This window comes from Cephus cinctus, unplaced genomic scaffold (assembly GCF_000341935.2).
Source record: "Cephus cinctus unplaced genomic scaffold, Ccin1 Ccin1_scaffold0123, whole genome shotgun sequence".
NCBI classification, from domain to species: Eukaryota; Metazoa; Arthropoda; class Insecta; order Hymenoptera; family Cephidae; genus Cephus; species Cephus cinctus.
Window position 1 is genome coordinate 811,893 of NW_014332857.1, and position 18,020 is coordinate 829,912.

The 18,020-nt window shown below is 38.6% G+C and overlaps 2 protein-coding genes and 1 long non-coding RNA gene across 28 annotated transcripts in view; 2 read left to right on the forward strand and 1 right to left on the reverse strand.

Annotated features, from left to right (window-relative positions):
• Positions 1-353: 353 nt before the first annotated feature.
• Positions 354-2,866, forward strand: LOC107275010 (armadillo repeat-containing protein 6 homolog). The gene is made up of 5 exons (XM_025080031.1): positions 354-623; positions 911-1,242; positions 1,341-1,636; positions 1,721-1,986; positions 2,094-2,866. Exons 1-5 carry the CDS (start codon positions 507-509, stop codon positions 2,466-2,468), a joined length of 1,386 nt encoding a protein of 461 aa, XP_024935799.1. The 5' UTR covers positions 354-506; the 3' UTR covers positions 2,469-2,866.
• Positions 1,319-18,020, reverse strand: part of LOC107275008 (thrombospondin type-1 domain-containing protein 4) — a 24,271-nt gene continuing 7,569 nt past the window's right edge. For 9 of the 24 annotated variants that reach the window (XM_025080016.1, XM_015754703.2, XM_025080015.1 and 6 more), the window contains 17 exons: positions 11,207-11,285; positions 9,541-9,692; positions 8,757-8,859; positions 8,098-8,200; positions 7,810-7,982; positions 7,430-7,634; positions 6,456-6,622; positions 6,221-6,326; positions 5,969-6,038; positions 5,639-5,850; positions 5,372-5,504; positions 4,960-5,212; positions 4,711-4,884; positions 4,482-4,646; positions 4,222-4,404; positions 3,965-4,133; positions 2,975-3,840 (listed from right to left, as the gene is read on the reverse strand). In XM_025080016.1, the coding sequence (XP_024935784.1) occupies positions 3,719-3,840; positions 3,965-4,133; positions 4,222-4,404; positions 4,482-4,646; positions 4,711-4,884; positions 4,960-5,212; positions 5,372-5,504; positions 5,639-5,850; positions 5,969-6,038; positions 6,221-6,326; positions 6,456-6,622; positions 7,430-7,634; positions 7,810-7,982; positions 8,098-8,200; positions 8,757-8,859; positions 9,541-9,692; positions 11,207-11,285 (2,569 nt within the window). In that variant the 3' untranslated portion in view covers positions 2,975-3,718. Of the gene's footprint in view, positions 1,453-2,453; positions 2,934-2,974; positions 3,841-3,964; positions 4,134-4,221; positions 4,405-4,468; positions 4,647-4,710; positions 4,885-4,959; positions 5,213-5,371; positions 5,505-5,638; positions 5,851-5,968; positions 6,039-6,220; positions 6,327-6,455; positions 6,623-7,429; positions 7,635-7,809; positions 7,983-8,097; positions 8,201-8,756; positions 8,860-9,488; positions 9,693-9,756; positions 11,183-11,206; positions 11,286-11,845; positions 12,590-12,641; positions 12,974-13,339; positions 14,120-18,020 lie in introns of those variants that run through there. The other 15 variants (XM_025080022.1, XM_025080020.1, XR_001539591.2 and 12 more) reach the window with 15 other exon arrangements.
• On the forward strand, positions 12,973-15,483 carry LOC112493656. 3 transcript variants are annotated; one of them, XR_003058188.1, is made up of 3 exons: positions 12,973-13,395; positions 14,654-14,965; positions 15,053-15,483. It is a non-coding gene; the product is annotated as an uncharacterized LOC112493656 (long non-coding RNA). The 3 variants fall into 3 exon arrangements; XR_003058187.1 differs by having other exon boundaries at positions 14,678-14,965; XR_003058189.1 differs by having other exon boundaries at positions 14,713-14,965.

Below are 18,020 nucleotides of genomic sequence, written 5' to 3' on the forward strand. Positions count from 1 at the left end.
TTATCAGAATCTGTACATCTGTGCAAAGCAACTGTTGCCCGAAGCTTTATATTATTTTTTATTCTCTTATGTAGATATCTGTATAAAAGTATGTATACTGAAAAATCGAAAAAGTAATTTTTTAAAGAAATTACTGGATGACAGAGGAGGTATACTTCTTGAGTCATTATTAAAACTCTTTATTTGCCTTGCATTTCCACACATTTGACACGCGACATTTGAATTTATATTTGTTCATTTTGGTTACGTTCAGTGATGCTTAATATTTCTCGTGAACGTATCCCCAGTACAATCTAGGGATAAGTACCGTATATGTGAATCGTTTTTAAAAAGTGATTGGTCTTGATTTCGTCGGTTGGTAGAACGCAAATAAAATGACATATCATTCGATCATTTGTTTGGTACGGTGAAATCACATACTATTAGATATCAGTAGTAACCGTAGTAACACGATTCATATCCTTATTTGGAAATTTAGGTCTTGTAGAGAAAAAAATAGTGCAACCATGGTTCGCGTGATAAATCAAGAAACATACAACGAAGTTGTCAAAGAAAATATAGAAGAATTTTCGATGACTCCTGAAGAAGCGATCGACGATGCGATTAAACAATTTGAGGCTCAGGTACAATGAAAATAAATTGAAGAGAGATCAATGAAAAATGTTATGCTTATAGAATTTATTCATTGTTATTGCTTTTTAAAGACATTATAAATGATATTGTTATGTATTTCCTTAATTTATCTTTTATTAGAACAGTTAACAATCGTTTTATTCTAAAGGAATCAAAGATAAGATTTATTTCATTGACTTCATTAATTATTATAAACATTTATTCTATGGTGTACAAATGAATGGTGTTAATAATTAGTTTAAGTGTATCAAAAATGAATAAAATGTATGCCTTTTAGGGCGTCGACTTGAGCAATGTCATCAAGGATCTAATCTTGTGTGACGATAGAGATCTGGTGAAGACGTGCCTGGATAACTTGAGGTCCTCCATAGAGGAAAAGAATTCGGAAATTGTTCCGGAAGTATTAGAAAAACTGAAGACTGAATTAGATAAAGACATAGCACGCAGAATTCATGCCAGTAACTTGGGAGGCTATAAGATTTTATTAGATTTGATAAAGGAATTTAAGGATGACGTTACTGTGGTCAGACCTGCACTAAGGACGATGACTTCACTGATGACAGGTCATCCTGATTTATTAGACGAGGCAGGAGTTACTCTACAGATGGAGTGAATACTTATTACATTATTCTTTTTATCTAGTCTATACTTACTAAGTGTTTCCTTTAAGATTCATATTCTAAATATTAATGATTTGTATGTTACAGAATTTTAGACAAACAACACGATGTTCCGACTCTACAACTCCTGTTACGTTGGATGAGAGAATGTTGCATCAAACACGAATTGAATAGACAGACCATTTTCAATGCCAATGCTCTGGAAAAAATAAAAAGAATACTTATGCGTGAGGATGCCACTGGACAGGAACTGAGAGATGCTTGTGCTGTATGTAGAGCACTTGTATTAGACGACGATATAAGGCATGAATATGGAAAGGCATATGAGCATGCAACTGCCATTGCTAGAGACACTTTAGATGTCATTACAAGTTTATTATCAAGTAATAATTTTATTTGTAGTATCAGAAAAATAGTCATCTCTTATCTGCACCATATATTTAATTAATTTTATCATTTGGTTAAAGGGTTCAAGACAGACAGAGCTGTCGTTGGCGATCTAATGTTAACATTAGCCAGTCTGATAGTCAGAAATGAATTTTGCCAGAGCGTGGAAGATGCTGGTGGTCTAAAATTTATACTTGATGTAATGGTCGATCATCCTGATACAGAAAAACTGAATTGGCAGGCATTAAAGTTACTGAAGGCGCTTGCCGGAAATGATTATGTTAAATCTCACATTGTCACTTCCGGTGGAGCACCTCTAATAGTTTCTGTAATAAGCAGATTTAAAGTAAGTTGAAAAAGCAAATTGACAATAATCAAAGAATTGTAGAAACAGTAAAATATGATCTACTTAAATATTATTTGTAATATTAATAATTATTATGTCTGTTACAGGGTTCAGAAACTGTGGTTAGTTCTGGTCTTGCCTGTATTTCTGCATTGACTTTGAGAAGTCCTTCAAATGCTGGTGTATTTTATGACTGCGGAGCATCAACAGTTATCATCGATTCCATAAAAACTTATCCTAAGAGTATTAACGTTCTGAAGCAAGCTTGTTGGGCAATAAGAAATATGTCAGTTAGAAATAATATGGAGTCACAGGAATTTGTTCAACAAGGTGTTGAGGAGCTACTGATCAATGCTATGAAGACACATGGTCTAGAATTAGAAAATGATGTGAAGGCAGCTTTAAGAGATTTGGGTTTAAAAGTGGATCTGAAAGAGAGGTGGGTTGGTAAAGGAATAGCATTGAGCAACGATAGAAATTAATCATTCCTAATTATTAAAACCTCGTCAATCTAATGACAACATGGCTCAGCGGTTGTTGAAACGATAGACTGCCAAATGATTTTCACTGAATCTTTACAAATAACATTTTTAAAAGACCATATGTAATTAATTGATACGAAAAATGTTACGCCCTTTCGGATGAGTCACTATCTTGAGAATCTGTGGTAGATATAAGAAAATAACAAACTTGCCCTAACATTTATAAGATTTACAAAGTAAGCTATTGACAAGCGAAATTTGTAATAATCCTTTATACATTATTGCTCTATTTAAATTTTATAAGTAGCTAATCGATGGCTACACTTCTATTGTTTATATAATGATTCCATGTATATAATATATCGAATAAATATTAATACCTATCGATGCACTAATAACTCATGACTGTTCCTATAATCAGTGTGTGGCTTCGCAATACTCTTCGTAAACTTACCCAAAGTCTGTCTGTAAAAGCATAAATGGGTAACGATAAAAAAAAACAATGCCAGATTTCAATTCAAATTATATGAAGTTCACATATAAAAACACAATTAAGTATAGGCAGTCCAGCGTAAGTATGTGGAACAATACAGGTGTGAATCACTCGTAATATAATATCTCCGTTTACACAGGAAAGATTGTAATGCAATTTTTCATATCCTATGCTTACAATCATATTTGACTATTATTGATATAATAATATAACGTATACACCACGCGCACGTGGAAGAGCATTTTATTTTTCTACAATACAAGTACCTAAGAGCCTCTCCACAGCGCGCAAATGGTCCTGGCAGTAATAAAGTGAGTAATAAAGGCAAAGCTGTCTTTGGCCGTGCGCCTTGAGTTTCATTTTGTCATGAGGCCGATTCGAATCGTGGGACCATTTCTTTCCGCACGTCCCATCAGGCGCGATAGCGGGAAACAAAGATCGGCTTATCAACGAGTTGGGCTAAATTTTTGAAACATCACGTTCTAATGTATTGCGATCTGATCCGCTCAATGAGAATTGACTTTCTAAATGATTCGACACGGCGTAACGCCCAAACAGAATAGCGTCGTTGCAGCATCGCATTACTACACTTTCGAGAATAGTCACCGTACAACAACCTTTTATACTGTACTTCTCTTAACGCCTCCATAAGTCGCAAGTACATGCGTACCTTATTCTCTACGTGGTCCAGCAATCTCGACAGTTGGATTCCATCATGAACCCTCAGAGTCTCATGAGAAATGATTCTCGAGAAGAGCTAATCACGACATCCACAACACGAGTGCTTGTAATACTTGATTCTGCATAATCCAACTTTTACCACTAAATTGCAGTTGGGGTATTTGTCAATACAATGGTCGTTAGGTTTGTCCTTAGGCACTGGAATAAGAAAAAATAATGAAATTGTTGTCATTACGCACGAAGGAGTCAACGGTATAGTTAATTGTTCATATTTTCATTGTATGATGATTAAAGGAGAACTTGAAGAATGATAGTTATTTACTTTTTGATAGCTCATCCACGGGGATTTCATCTTTTTTAATACAAGGGTCCGTATTGCACACGCGTTTTCCAATTGGTTCATCTACTTCTGAACACCCGGAAGCGGTTACGCCTTCGTAGATGCAACGCACTAGACGTTCCTGCACTCCGGTACCACATGTTTGTGAACACTGAAAGAATATAGTGGTGAAAAATTAATTGTAAATTCAAAATGGAGAATATGGGTTATTATTGCTGACTTTTATTGTAATTGTTTACCTTGGACCAGTGCGATGTGAACCATTTTGCAGAACATGCTGGCATTCGACATGTTTGTTCAGTTGTGGGTTTATTATCGAAAGAGTTACAATTGACTTCTGGTAATACTTGAAAATTATTGTCCATCTTGGCAATGCACAAGGTACGACGATATTGCATTCCCGAACCGCAGGATACGGTACACTAAAAATAGTTGAATAAAATTGACATATTCATTGCATACTTCCAATTAATAAATGTCGATTACATTAAATACTAACGGAGGACCATGGACCAGTATACCAAACTGGTTTGTCACAATTAGTATTATTTCCTAAGCAGCTTTCCTCCATAACAGGTTTATCATTCGGATTACAAAAAAGTTCACTTCCGTCAGCACAAGCCACTTGCCTTTTTCGAACGCCAGATCCACACTCCGCAGAGCACTGAAATCACAATATTCTATATCTTTGTAAAATTCCTTCCACTTTTCACAGCCCCGATACTCACTTCTTGTGACCATTCGGAAAATAGCCAAGGAGCATGTCCTTTAGAATTGGTATGGCAAGGAGCACTTTCACAATGTTTCTCAACTTCCGGTTTGGTGGAGAATGAACAAGGATCATTTGAAGTTATGCAAGTAACAGTACGTCTTTTAAAGCCACGACCGCAAGTAGCGGAGCACTGAATAATATTTGAGAAATTTTAATTGATATAAAAATAATTAATTCCAAGTAATTTGAACTTTCACTGACTTACAGGACCCCACGTGCCGACGTCCCACCTGGGTCTGTCATGTTGTACAGTCATTTGTTTTAATTCTGGATTTGAATTAGAACATGCCGCTCGTCTGCAGGTTTGCGTAGTCCTTAAATCGGGTGGCTGTGCACAGGCACCAGCTGCGACGCGCATCGTTAATTTCGAATTTAATTCCTGAACGCATTCCAGTTGACGAGTTTGTATCCCAACGCCGCAGCTTACTGAACACTCGCTCCAAGCACTTGCTTTCCATCTAAAATCAGTGATGACTATCAACATCCCCCAATGAAAAAAAATCCGGTCCACAAGACAGACAATGATTTGACATAGAAGATCTCACGGTTAGATTCGATTATAGATTTTTTTTTCATTAACACAGTCTGCATATTGATAATATTAATTTTTCTTTTACCTAGCCGGACATGGTCGATCATTGCATTTCAATGGAGGTGGAACTGGCGGCTTCTGAATATTGCGACATCTCCTCTCATTAGCGACCATACGATTTTTCTCTCGAATGCATTTAAAAATTGCGTTTTGCACACCTACAAGGAATATCCTAATATCTTATTATTGATACAAATATTCGGGATCCTTTTATCATGACTAACAAATAACGACACAAATGTATCATGTAAAAACTTATAACAATTTTTTTATGCTGTAACTTCGATCTTACCTCCACCACAAGTTTTAGAGCACGTCGACAAACCAACGACTTGCCATGAGAATTTTTTCTTCTTTTTCCCACCAGTCTCAGTCACATTAGGCTGATCACCAGCCATTATAGTTGTCGGCGGATGTCGCATTTCTTCCTTCCGTTTTCTCTCTCGAGATTCCTTCTGGCTGTAATTCGAATTCGGGACAGAGGAATGCGACTCGTGACCGAATCTAAAATCAAAACCCACAATCAAATTTGTAGCAAGATGTTGAATGTAAAAATACGAAAATTGCCGCTCTCCTACAGTCCACCAAATATTTGCGTATTCGAATATAAAATAATACTTACATTCTTGGTATTGGAGCTGGCATGGCACGGTTACTCGAATCAGGAATCTCGTTACTGGGATCGTTTGGCCCTGAAATATTTCGATCTCGTTAATCCAGTTTCCACCAGAAAATTACCAGGCTACGTACAACCGGTCGGCGATTCCTGTAGATGCTTCGCGAATATAATTCTACGTGCAATTATCCGCGAATAGCTGCATGCAATGGATCATTCTGTACCTAACGCTACCAAGGAAGCTGTATTAAAATATACCTGGGGCAAGAAGTGGTGGCGCTATCATTGCATTGTTATCCGCAGTCTCATTCAATGGTACCACATACTTGTAAATAATTCCTGGATTATATTCTTGATAAAAGATCTATAAAAGCGTATAACAGATAACAATTAAAACAACAATACGTATTATCAAAAACTCTACACTCTTGCTCTCTCTCTCTCTCTCTCTCTCTCTCTCTCTCTCTCTCTCTCTCTCTTACTACATACTCACCTCGAGTTCCAATGGTTCCGCCAAGGGACCAGTAGCAAAAATGTTCTCCATTCTGGTACCATCGCCCCTTTGATATGAAAACATGGTACCACTAATTTTGTAGCTACCACTAGGACTGAGAGACCACGGTCCATTTAGCATGTAACTGCCATTCAGATCTCTCAAAGCTGTCAAGATAAATTTCTCATTAGTGCACGATGACACCAGGGCGCGTTATTCAAAGCCGGAAACGTCTTTCCGTAGAGTCGGTAGCTTTGAGGAATTCTCAGTGATAAAACCAGAGTGATATTTTTGGCTGCCGCCCTTGAGGATTCGTTTATCGAGCATGAAGACGCGCTTGCTCGTGGATAAATCTTTAAAGAAATAATATACACGAAGTGCAAAAATTAGATGCAGGACATGATATTCGGTCATGGGGACGTCGACGTGCCTATATGCTTCATGGATAAATAGAAAGTTCGTACCACGTTGGCGTATCGATATTTCGAGCCGCAAACATCACAGTAAAAATACACGCGCCTCGTAAAGGCCCAGTTAATTACCAGTTGTTGTCTGAACACGTAACCGATGTTAATAGCCATCAGATTCGTCATCGAATTGCTACCGTTATACGACTCAGATAACGTATGGGAACAAAGAGCACTCACCGTCGATTCGAACCACAGTATAATATGTAAGAATTCTATATACACTATATACCGCAAGATATTGAATTAACGAAGAGGAATGAAATACCATGGATAAATATTTAAACTAGAGATCACGGCTTCTGGCGAATTTCTCAATGCTTGTTTAGAAAAACATTAGGGGCCGATTTCAGGCGAACAAGGAGGTCAGTTTTAAATCCAAAGTAGCCCACAAACGCTTTTTGTTCCTGATGCTCATGAAATTGATATAATTAGGATTCACTGTGGTTACTTCGTTGTCGATTAGAATGCCGTTTCAATAATTAATTGACGGCCGATGAATCTCACCTAGAAAATTGGCCGTGTGTCGTAACTCAGATATATTCAAGGACATGGCGCCTTTCGGTATGGTTGTTACGGGCTGGTGTCCTCTTGGAAGTATGGGCTCCATAAAAATGCCCTCGAAGAGTCTACAGCCTCTGCCTTCGCCACCGCAGACGCCACAGGCGTCGACTTTTACGCCAGAACCGACGACTCCGTCGCAGCCCACTGACTACGTAATAACAAGTGAACGAGGTATGGTTTGTATTAAATCACTCATAGGAATGGAACCGTAAAGACCTTATGGATAATTTCTATAAATTCTCAAGACCCCTTTCATAAAGAATGAATAATCGTTATCTTGGCATTACATAATTGATATATTAAGCTAAAAGATTTCAACGTACCTTACACTGTCCAGCTACGCATAGCCAGCGTTCGCCGCTCTCTGAGGATAGTCCAGGTCGTTGTCCATGACGATAAGGAGCATTGCACGGTGTCCCATCGATAACAACTGGTTCTAATGTAGCGTAAAATCGTTCGCCAATAGCGCGACAATTGAGGGCACATGTGTTCGGCGCTGAAAGATAATTTTGAAGTATATTATAACTCTCTCTGTATAACGATATACCGATTAGCTTATATTGACTTATTAGCTTATATTAGCTTATAATTATCATTAAGATGATACTCACCGTCCGGAAACGGCATCCAGAGATAATTCTGTCCTTTGTAAATGCGTCCATTGTATTTAGCGCATTGTTCCGCACGAAAATCATCTGGATAGTTTGGACAATCCTGTATATGGATAAAACATAAAAAGCAATAAATATAAAAATTATTTTTTAAATCAATAAAATAGTTAATTTTCTTTTTTAACGCTTTAACCACGTATCTCGTAAAAGTCATCCAGGAATTAACACGACTAATAATTTCTATCACATAAATACACACTGTACTGTCTGTTACGTAATTTTAGTACAGAGTGTATAAAATATCACTAGCAGGTACATTATAATCTGGATAACCCTATATAGGTACAAGCTATAAGAATGATAATTCGTAGCACGAATGGCAAACTCGTGCGAATCGATTCTAATCAGCCAGCACGAGCGACTGTACCGATAACACACGTGTATCACAGACAAGGTCTTTCAGCGCTGCAGGTGGTGAGTCCTCTTATGCATTCGAAGTTATCGCCAAGTCATGGAGTCTGAGCACGAGATATGAATCCTACCCAAGTACGTTATCCTAATTGGCAAGTACGTATAATTTTCATAAACAAAAAAGCAAGCCTATGCCCAGTTTGATAAAACCAAAGAAAAATAACATCAAAACTGTTATCTCAATGTACCTGAGTATTGCAGACATGATAACGCTTATAGGTCCCAATGCACATAGGTTTGGCATGCATTGTATTTTCATGATGAACTGTACTCCTCTTCCTTAAGGAGCTGCTGGAACATAAGATTGATAACGCTATAACTGATAACACAAGTATACGAAAAGTCACAAGCCGCATGATGAATGATCAAACGGTATATGAATACTCTATATATTAAAAGATATACACTAAAAGTTATCGTGACAAGGTCTCTATGAACTTTGTGAACCGATAACGACTCTTCGGTATCTTGTAAAGTGTAAAATAATTGGCATAACGAAAGGTGCAAGGTTCGAAATGTCAAGAATCGTATAATGCACGATACGTGAGTTATCACGGGTATAAGAGCATACTGAGGTGGTAGTGTAATTTAAGATTAATAGTAGATAATCCTCAGAACCGCAAGGTACGGATAGGATGGTACAGCATTGCTACCATCTTAGAAAGCCTCGAAGAATCTACGTATAATTTCGGTGAACCGAACGGTTACGACTGCTGCGATAATATCCAAAGTGCATCGAGCGCGTTAGCTCCCATAAGGGCACCAAGTCCCTCGACGATTTCCTCGTAACGTGCGCCCTTTAATTCGATTAACGTTACGTCGATAACAACGCGGAAGCGTGCACGTGAAAGCCTGATAGAAGAATAATAGCAGGTTAAATCTTATCGCGGCTTACTTATTATTTCCATCGTTGTACTTACACACAGGCCGCATTAAAATCATTCGTAATCGATGACTCTCTCGATGACTTACCGCATAGGCAGGCATTCCCGTGCCTGCGATTGGATCCCAGTGCCACAGGATCTCGAGCATTCGCTCCAAGAGCTCCATGGACCCCAGCTTCCTTTAATACGATTATCACGACCATAACTGAGTTGCGTTTTCTCTTGCAGCATGTGGTAGACCTGTCGAATAAAAATAATAATTATTAAATTGAAATTGATTCTTCATATGATCGATACTCCTTACCTTGAAATTTTTCAATCGTTCATCTCAGGCTTTATCGGGGATGCAATTAAGTCACTGGAGTATTTTACGTGTCCCGGAAATTCCTCGGATATGATTTTTCTCTCAATTCCCTCTCGTATCTTAGAGACCGAGCAACGGGTATCGCGGATAGAAAATTAAATGGAATTGAAGGTAATTAAAGGGCAGGACTTTCTCGGTGGTATTCCTCTTCGTAATTGCATCCACCGATAGAAGAAATATCTTGCGGGCATTAACTATTTACTCGACAATTAGCGTTTGTTACTCACGTAAACGAGACCGTAATTAGCCCCTATGCCATTGGATATCACGAGGAATTAGTCCGTGTCATGATTAATTACTCGACGGATTCATTACTCAATCGTGACTTCCAGTGTCAAAGTTTACAAGACGTTTCTACGCGTTACTATAGTGACATACAGGCATAATATATATATATATATTTGTTGTTAATTAAAAGCCAATTAAAAATTATATTAAATTCAAAAAAATATATATCGTACATAGTACCACAACTGTATGACTATTAAAGAAAAAAAAATTTTACAATATTCTGCTATCCACGACTGGCATTAATTAGGCAACTGATTAAAAGAAGATCGACGTAACTCAGTCACGGCAAGTCGACAACAAGTCACGAAAAATAAATCTCGACAAGATACACGTACAATACATCGTTACAGAAGAGCCAGGCCGAATAACGCAAGCGAAAGAAAATTCACTGACATAATATCAAACTGGCGCATAGTAATTCATTGAGAGCACCATTTCCATCATTTCATTCATAAATACATAAATAGTGTTTAGCGTGTCTGGACTGTACGAACAAATATGATAAAGAATGACATAGAAAATGTTCCGTGATCCTCGAGATGCACTCAGCATTAAAACTGCATTCAGCCTCCAGAGATTATCGACGAGCCGCGACTAATTCTCAGCAGAAAAGTGCATTCGATGCACCCAAAATGATTTCCATTGAGAGAGGGAATAAGTAAAGAAAACAAAAAATCCTCAAATCACGGGAGACATCACGTAACGCTTTACGGATATAGAAATAAATAAGAAAGAACGACCCTCGTAAAATCCAAGATGCACTTATGCAGCGATGCAATTCGGAGCCATAGAAATCACGCGTAACATCTCGTAGCGGCAGTATAAATGTAGATTAAAACGTGCGATATCTGCATCGTAACCTAGTATTATAAACACACTTCCCATAATATAAGCGTGCAGGGACAACAATGGTTCGGAAAGGTGGCTTGTTGTCGGATCGACTGACGGTGTAGATCGATAAGATCGGCCATAGTATAGTAACCGGATGATCGTTAGAGTTAACGATCCAAACAAACTCTAGAATTCTCTCTATATATGTATATGCGTGTATATATATATAATGCATACTGTACCATATACGAACATAACCTGAACTCACTTCTATCGGATACTTGTCTGGTATACGGGATGCTGCGACAGTACCAAAAATCGAGATGAGAATCAGGACGAGGATCCATCTGAAATAAAATAAAAATTATAGACTGCACGTGACTGTGATATGAAAATATCTATAAAATAATATCTATAATAGATCTAAGTATAAAACAGTGTAAAATTTTTAACGACTGATCTGGATATAAGTTGTGCTACAGTCTCTGCATTAGGCTCAAATTGATTTATGCACGGATCGATCGGCACGAACAGCCAGTGTCGTTGATCTTTTCTTGCAGCTCGGAGTAAAGTGCATGCCGTCTAGTAGGTATCAGCATAGTGGCGCCAGATTATTTTGCCAGTGCACTTCAGTGTACAAGCATGGATGATCGTAGAAAGATCTTCTTAGCACAGTAGCAGCAGGAGCACGAGCAATATTGCAGCACGATGAACCGGCTGTGTTGCTGACGCTGGCAAAGCTGAGAGTTTTCGTTTGGGTAAACTGTGCCAGTGCGAACTAATAATGTTTTGCTTGTTGCGTTTTCTTGGAAAGTCTTAATTAATCATATTGCGCCGGCACGAGGGTGGCCGTGGAGTAAAGAACTGTACATATTTGTATATATCCGCATATGTATTATACACATACGTTAAAGCACGATGAGAGCTGATCGGCCTTGCTGAATCGAAAGGGTGTCATTATCCTTGATCATTAAGACTTTGCCGTGATAGTTGGGCACTTTAGAGAAAGTGGAATTTCCTTGTTAGATAAAAGATGAGAGTAGTAGGGACGAAGTACCTACGATGAGAGAACGAAGAACTGGACGAGTGTGTCTCTGGGGATGAAAATAATTAATTGAAATCTGCACTGTTGACTTTTAATCGCAGGATAAAAAATAAAAACTGACTCACGCGGATACATGAAGGAAATGATTTATTATCCGTCCATATGGTTGATCTTCTTGGATCGTTCAATAAAATCATTGAACGATATCGAATGAAAATTGTCATTAAGTAGTTTAACTGCATCGGGTGTGATAGGACGGAGTTACCATAAGGAAGTGATCTCATTCGCGATATAAAATGTCTTTATCGTTACGAATGAATAATGAATTAAGATAAAGACATATAGGTTATATCATACATAAATATTTCTTTGTCGGCAAGTTCCAATAAGATAGTAAAATGTAATAGATCGCAAATGCATCTAAAGCTGTTAGTGAACATGTAATGGAAGCTTGCGAATTTCTTGCAGCAATAAATTTTCCCATTCCGACCAGCCTGCGGAATACAAGCGATTCTTTGTTCATTGTGATACGTCATACTGTACAGGAATCTGTAAGAAGGCTGGTAGGTGTTTGGTATACTTTGTATTAATAGATATAGTACTACGCGATGAGAAAAGTAAAAAAGAATAATTAATTATCAAAGAAAATACGAGAAACCTCGACCGAAGGACCTCCCAGCTAGTCAGTCATTACTCTTGTACTGTATAATCACTGGTTAATGTTCCAATATGAATTCCAACGTTGACATGACTTTAATCCTAAAGGCGATTCTCAAGACGACGATGACACCTAACTATTTACGATGGAAGGCGTCACTTGGGAATTAGTGAAAAGAAAACTGCTGACGTCGCGTAAATGCTTGCCCGTTACGCTAATTCTCGTAATTGCACGATTGGCCACGGAGGCCATGGCCGATTTGGTGTCGCCACTGTCAAGAGTCAAACGAGCGACGCGAGAGGCAAGAGGGAGTCAAAAGAAAAGCCGTCAAAATGGCGAACTGCATCGCGATACTAAATTCCAGTTATATAAGAGGTTACGGGTTTAAACGAGACGGTGAATAATACGCGACGTTGTTGTAAATCTCTTACGGTGGTCCAGGGACGTAAATTTTGGACTCCGCCGGGCATCACGAGGGCCCCCCGATTATACCAGACACAAAAATAAATGACCGTGAAATATGATGCACGTAGCATGCATTGTCTCGGGTGTACCTTTCTGCGCTCTCCGGTATACCAACAGCTTTTCTCTGAAGGTGCCCTTGGACAATGGGGGCGTAAGTCTCAAATAGCCCTCTAATGATACCGGAGCAGAGCACGCAACGGTGTAGTGTTTATACATATATAAATATATCCTACCTGAAGAAGCAGTAGGTGTTGCATCGACTGCAGGGGATGCATTTGTTGGTTTGCACGTAAGTATTGATCGCGGTCTTACAATGCTTAATGCTTTACACGATGCCATTCACATGTAACGTATGGGTTCATTCATAAATATTGATGATCGTGTCAGTGCTGGGGTATTATTTTATTTCTCGCGAATACAGATACGGGAAAGGGACAAAGAAGAAATTCCTTGGACTAAATCAAATATTAGTGATATTCTGAATTTGTATGTATTACTTGTGGTCTGTGTGGATCGCTGTATGAAAACAGCTGATATTAATAGTCATACGTGGAAGACGGTACGTTTCATAGTTGTTTGAATAGACGATTGACTGAGGAGTAGACACGTGGTGCTGAGACATCCTAAACTCTTCTTTTCAAATGGACAAAAAAGATCGCGTACCTTTCCCGGGTTAATGATTGATTTGCTTGTTTTGGAAATTCGTACAACACCAGGATACGTTTATCTGTAAAAATTTATCTTGTCTTTTAGATTATTATTGCTTTGTCGCTTTTAACGATAGTCGAGAGAACATTGAGAGACGCTAAATGAGACGTAGATTAGTAATTTATTATCAGTTTGAGGAAATGCGACCACGCGCTAAATAAAACGTATGACAAAACTATATAACACGTTATGCGTCAGTCACGAACACGACATAACTGATTACAAATGCGTATTAATATGCGTACGCGTGCGATATATGAGTCATGTAAACAGTCTTTTTTTACAATGGATTTCATATAGGAGCGGAAGTATGAGTAAGAAGAATTCACGCCTTAAGCACTGGCTATGTATGTACATGTAACAAACATATATATATATATATATATATATATATATATATATATATATATGTGTATAGGAAACATACTGTAAACAGTGTCAGATGACTTAAAAATGAAATCAACGTATAATAGAAATATTTTTAACAATTAACAAAGCATCCGTGTATAATTAAAACATTGTTTTGTTACCAAAAAAAAAAAATCCTTCACTCCTCACACGTGGAGATATTAAGTTACAAGAGGCACGCAGATATTTCCAGTGGTGCGTGCACTTAACAGGACACGTTGAACATATAGTGTGTTAAGTTCACACATGAACCACCCACAGGGCCACACGTGCTAATATACATATATATATACATACACACTCGTTTATAATTTAGCTTAATATTATATTTTATGACATTTTTCACTTCCCACGCAATGCTCTCAGAGAGTAACTGTTACTTTCATATTAAAATTATTTTCTAAGCCGACAACATATGTATATGTGTACAGAGGCTTAAAATCTTCCTTAAAAAGAATGCAGCTGATATGCACGCACGGATCCAATTTAGAAAGATGCATCTGTCATTCGGCACGCTGGCGCAAGGAACGAATTGGAGAAAAAGAATAAAATTTCTTATGCCGAAGCTAAGAGGCATAAAGTAAACGCAACAAGAGGATAGGATAACCCGATGACCGGTAATATCATAGCTTAGAAGGAGAAAGTAATTGGACGAGGGTGGAACCCCCCGAATTATAAATACAAAACAAAGAGAAGCCATCAGTAGCAATAAGGCGGGTTCGCAAGAAGCGGCACGGTCACGTGTAAGTTTCGCTCGTCGCTCAGCGTATCGCTGACTGACGTGAAATTATAATTCCGTAAAATTAACGTTGCATATGTTAATTATTAAGAAACCGGTCCGTCGTTCGCGGCCAACTTCAAGGTTCTCAATTCATCGCGGCCAGTTTACAAGAAGCGACACCGACGTACCTGCAGGACGATCCAGAAAGAAGTTACTTAATGGACCCATAACGATAGGTAGAATACGTTCGTTATTTATAAAAGGCTACAAGAATAACTTTGATAAATAAACTGCTGTATAAAAAGCAAAATTAGAAAGAAATTGGCTTCTCTAAGTATACATATCTAGCTGGTGTGAGCGAGTGCGTGGGCAAAAAATAAAATTGAGCAACTCTCTTCGAAGCCACGAAATTCTGAGCAAATCCAGTAATTTAATTCGATTAAATGAACGATAATGGCAGCCTTCCCCTTCTCTTTCCTCCCCTCCCCATCCATTCCTCCCACTGCCACAAGATCACTCGATCGAATCAATTAACGCTAATATTGTCCATAGCTTGTAGGCGCCACTATCTCGCGCAGGGCTACCTTGCCGCCAAGCGTGGAGCAATATGCGTCCGGCGTCCAGTAACTCTTGGGACGAGAAGAAGGGATGCTCCACCGGAAGATCGGTCCATGAGATAGAGGACGTATCAGTTTTCCAGGCGTAGGTAAAGGTACCCTCTCTTTAAGAGAGAGAATACTCTTTCTCTCCTTTAATACGAGAGCGTCCGACAAATATTTGCATGGCTTAAACACGTATGCTGGTTACAGGGTTTTCATTTTTGTTTGTTCATTTTTCCCTTCCCTCTTGTCAGGTCTTTCGTGCTTGCCTATTGACACTATGGACAATAACGTCTTTGTCGTAAAGTCTGTTGCCACAAAGAGACGTATGCACCTAGTAATTTTTTAGTATCTTGAATATGTATGTTTTTTAGCTTCAAGATATTCTGCACCTGCATCTGCACCAGTTTTGCATCTGGCACGCGATCCCTGACCTGGATCTCTTTCCTTTTGTTTATTTTCAGTTCACCAATGTGTAACTCAGGTTTTATTCTTCAGAATTTTGTCTAGCGTGCCAGCTAGACAATGTCTGCTGCTCGTTATCTCTTATCTAGGACGATGAGGTAACGTTGCACTATCTGAATGAACGTAAAGAAATGCTTATAATTTTCTCATGAGATTCTTCTAAGGGGCACGTGGTTATCTTTAAGTACAAGTCGGAATGACCGTGGCGGATGTTTATGAGTCGATCGACGTAGCTTGAGAATCGGTTTTACATAAAGGTCGCAGGGTGTTATGCGTATTTAGTAATACACGAGGCAGTAAATGACTACTCGTCCTTTGAGTTGACGCTGTCATTCTGTATGTCTCTCATAAGGATCGTAAATTAGCCTGATAAAGTAATCCGGCACTACGTTAAATTTCTTATCAGTAACCTTCGTAGCAGTGGGAGCTGAACGAGTCAAAAGAGAAAAGGATTCATTTTAAACGCAAAGAATGAAATTATAGTAATACATTCATCGACTGATTCCACGATATTAAAAATCACATGGGCGATTATGAAACACTATTTTTCGCTTTCATCTCGGTTCAATTAATTCATTGATTCGATACTGATGATCGATTCGCAGGAAACAATTAGATACTTTACCGCAACCGGAAATTATTATACGAACGAAGGGACGTGGCGTGCGAGTAACTACAAGATGGAGGACGTTTGTCAAGCCCACCGTTGCTATGCGCCACATGCCCTTTGATCACATACACAAATAACCGTCATTCAGACATCACCATTGTTTTGGTACACAAACGTTCACGTTGCCTCACTCGATAAACCGCGTGTGCATACGTAATAATAAAAAGAAAACACGTACTGTTCCTTCTTTGCTACGGAACAACGGAAGTGGTCACGCGATGCTACTGCGCATTCGGCATTGCGCAGACCAATCAAAACACTTCGATCGAAACGAACTTTTGCGAATGCCAATCGATGAATCGTTGCGTATTGAATATCGAAAATTGAATTTAAAATCTCTATAATCTATATCAAAATGGAGTTCTGCATCGTAGACCAAAGATCTAATTTTTCTAAAATGGAATGTATCTACGATAATCGAAACGGATAAGAAATTGGTACTATGGTCCTTCGGTTTTAGACAGCGACAAATGATATTAAATTCTCGTTGTTCGAGTGTTTTATGGGTCAGGGCGTGGGCCTCCATTATACATGTCGTATTGTTCAACAAGAGCATCGTAAAATGGACTGTTTAATGGGAGGGTCACAGATCACCCACCGGTCAACGGTGCGTGCGATACTATACAGATACAGATCGACAGAGATACTCTTAAGATCAGACGAAACGTAGAGCACGATTTAAAATTTCATAGATTTGCTATACTGTAAATCCGTGAAGAAGCTCACCCTGGCGCGATCCTCCTGTGAAGGCATTCTTGGCTGTTCAAACCGTGAAATTAATCCTTGCGTACAACAGGAGGAATCCATGATTTCCAAGAATATACAGAACTAACTAAAGCCGTATAAATGAAAATTTTCAGAAGTAAGTATCACGAATACCAACTGTATCATAAAGCAAAACAGGCACGAGCTTTAATGCCAACCGAAACATACCAGCAACATACGCATACTATATATTTCCCCTGTATTTATTTTGAAACCGGAAATTAGCACGAGTACGACAAAGGTAATCTCGACGTTTATCGAGGCACCCGTTACCGGTACTTTGAAACGGAGTACTCTTTTATTATATTTTTTTTCCACGGATAATTACAGCTCTCTTTTCATACATTCACCAATCCCAGACGTACGATCAGGTATGCACCAGAAGACAAGAATGATCTGGGGACCGGCGGCGGTAGCTTATTCGAAATCCATACGTCAAAGCCTATCTTAAAATTGACTAAAAAATAAACAGTACACCGTTTTACGTTTTGTACGTAATCTTACATGTTCCACGGTTTCTGGCCGGCGGTCAGGAGTTACGACGTTACATATTTTTATCTGATGACTTCCCACTGGCT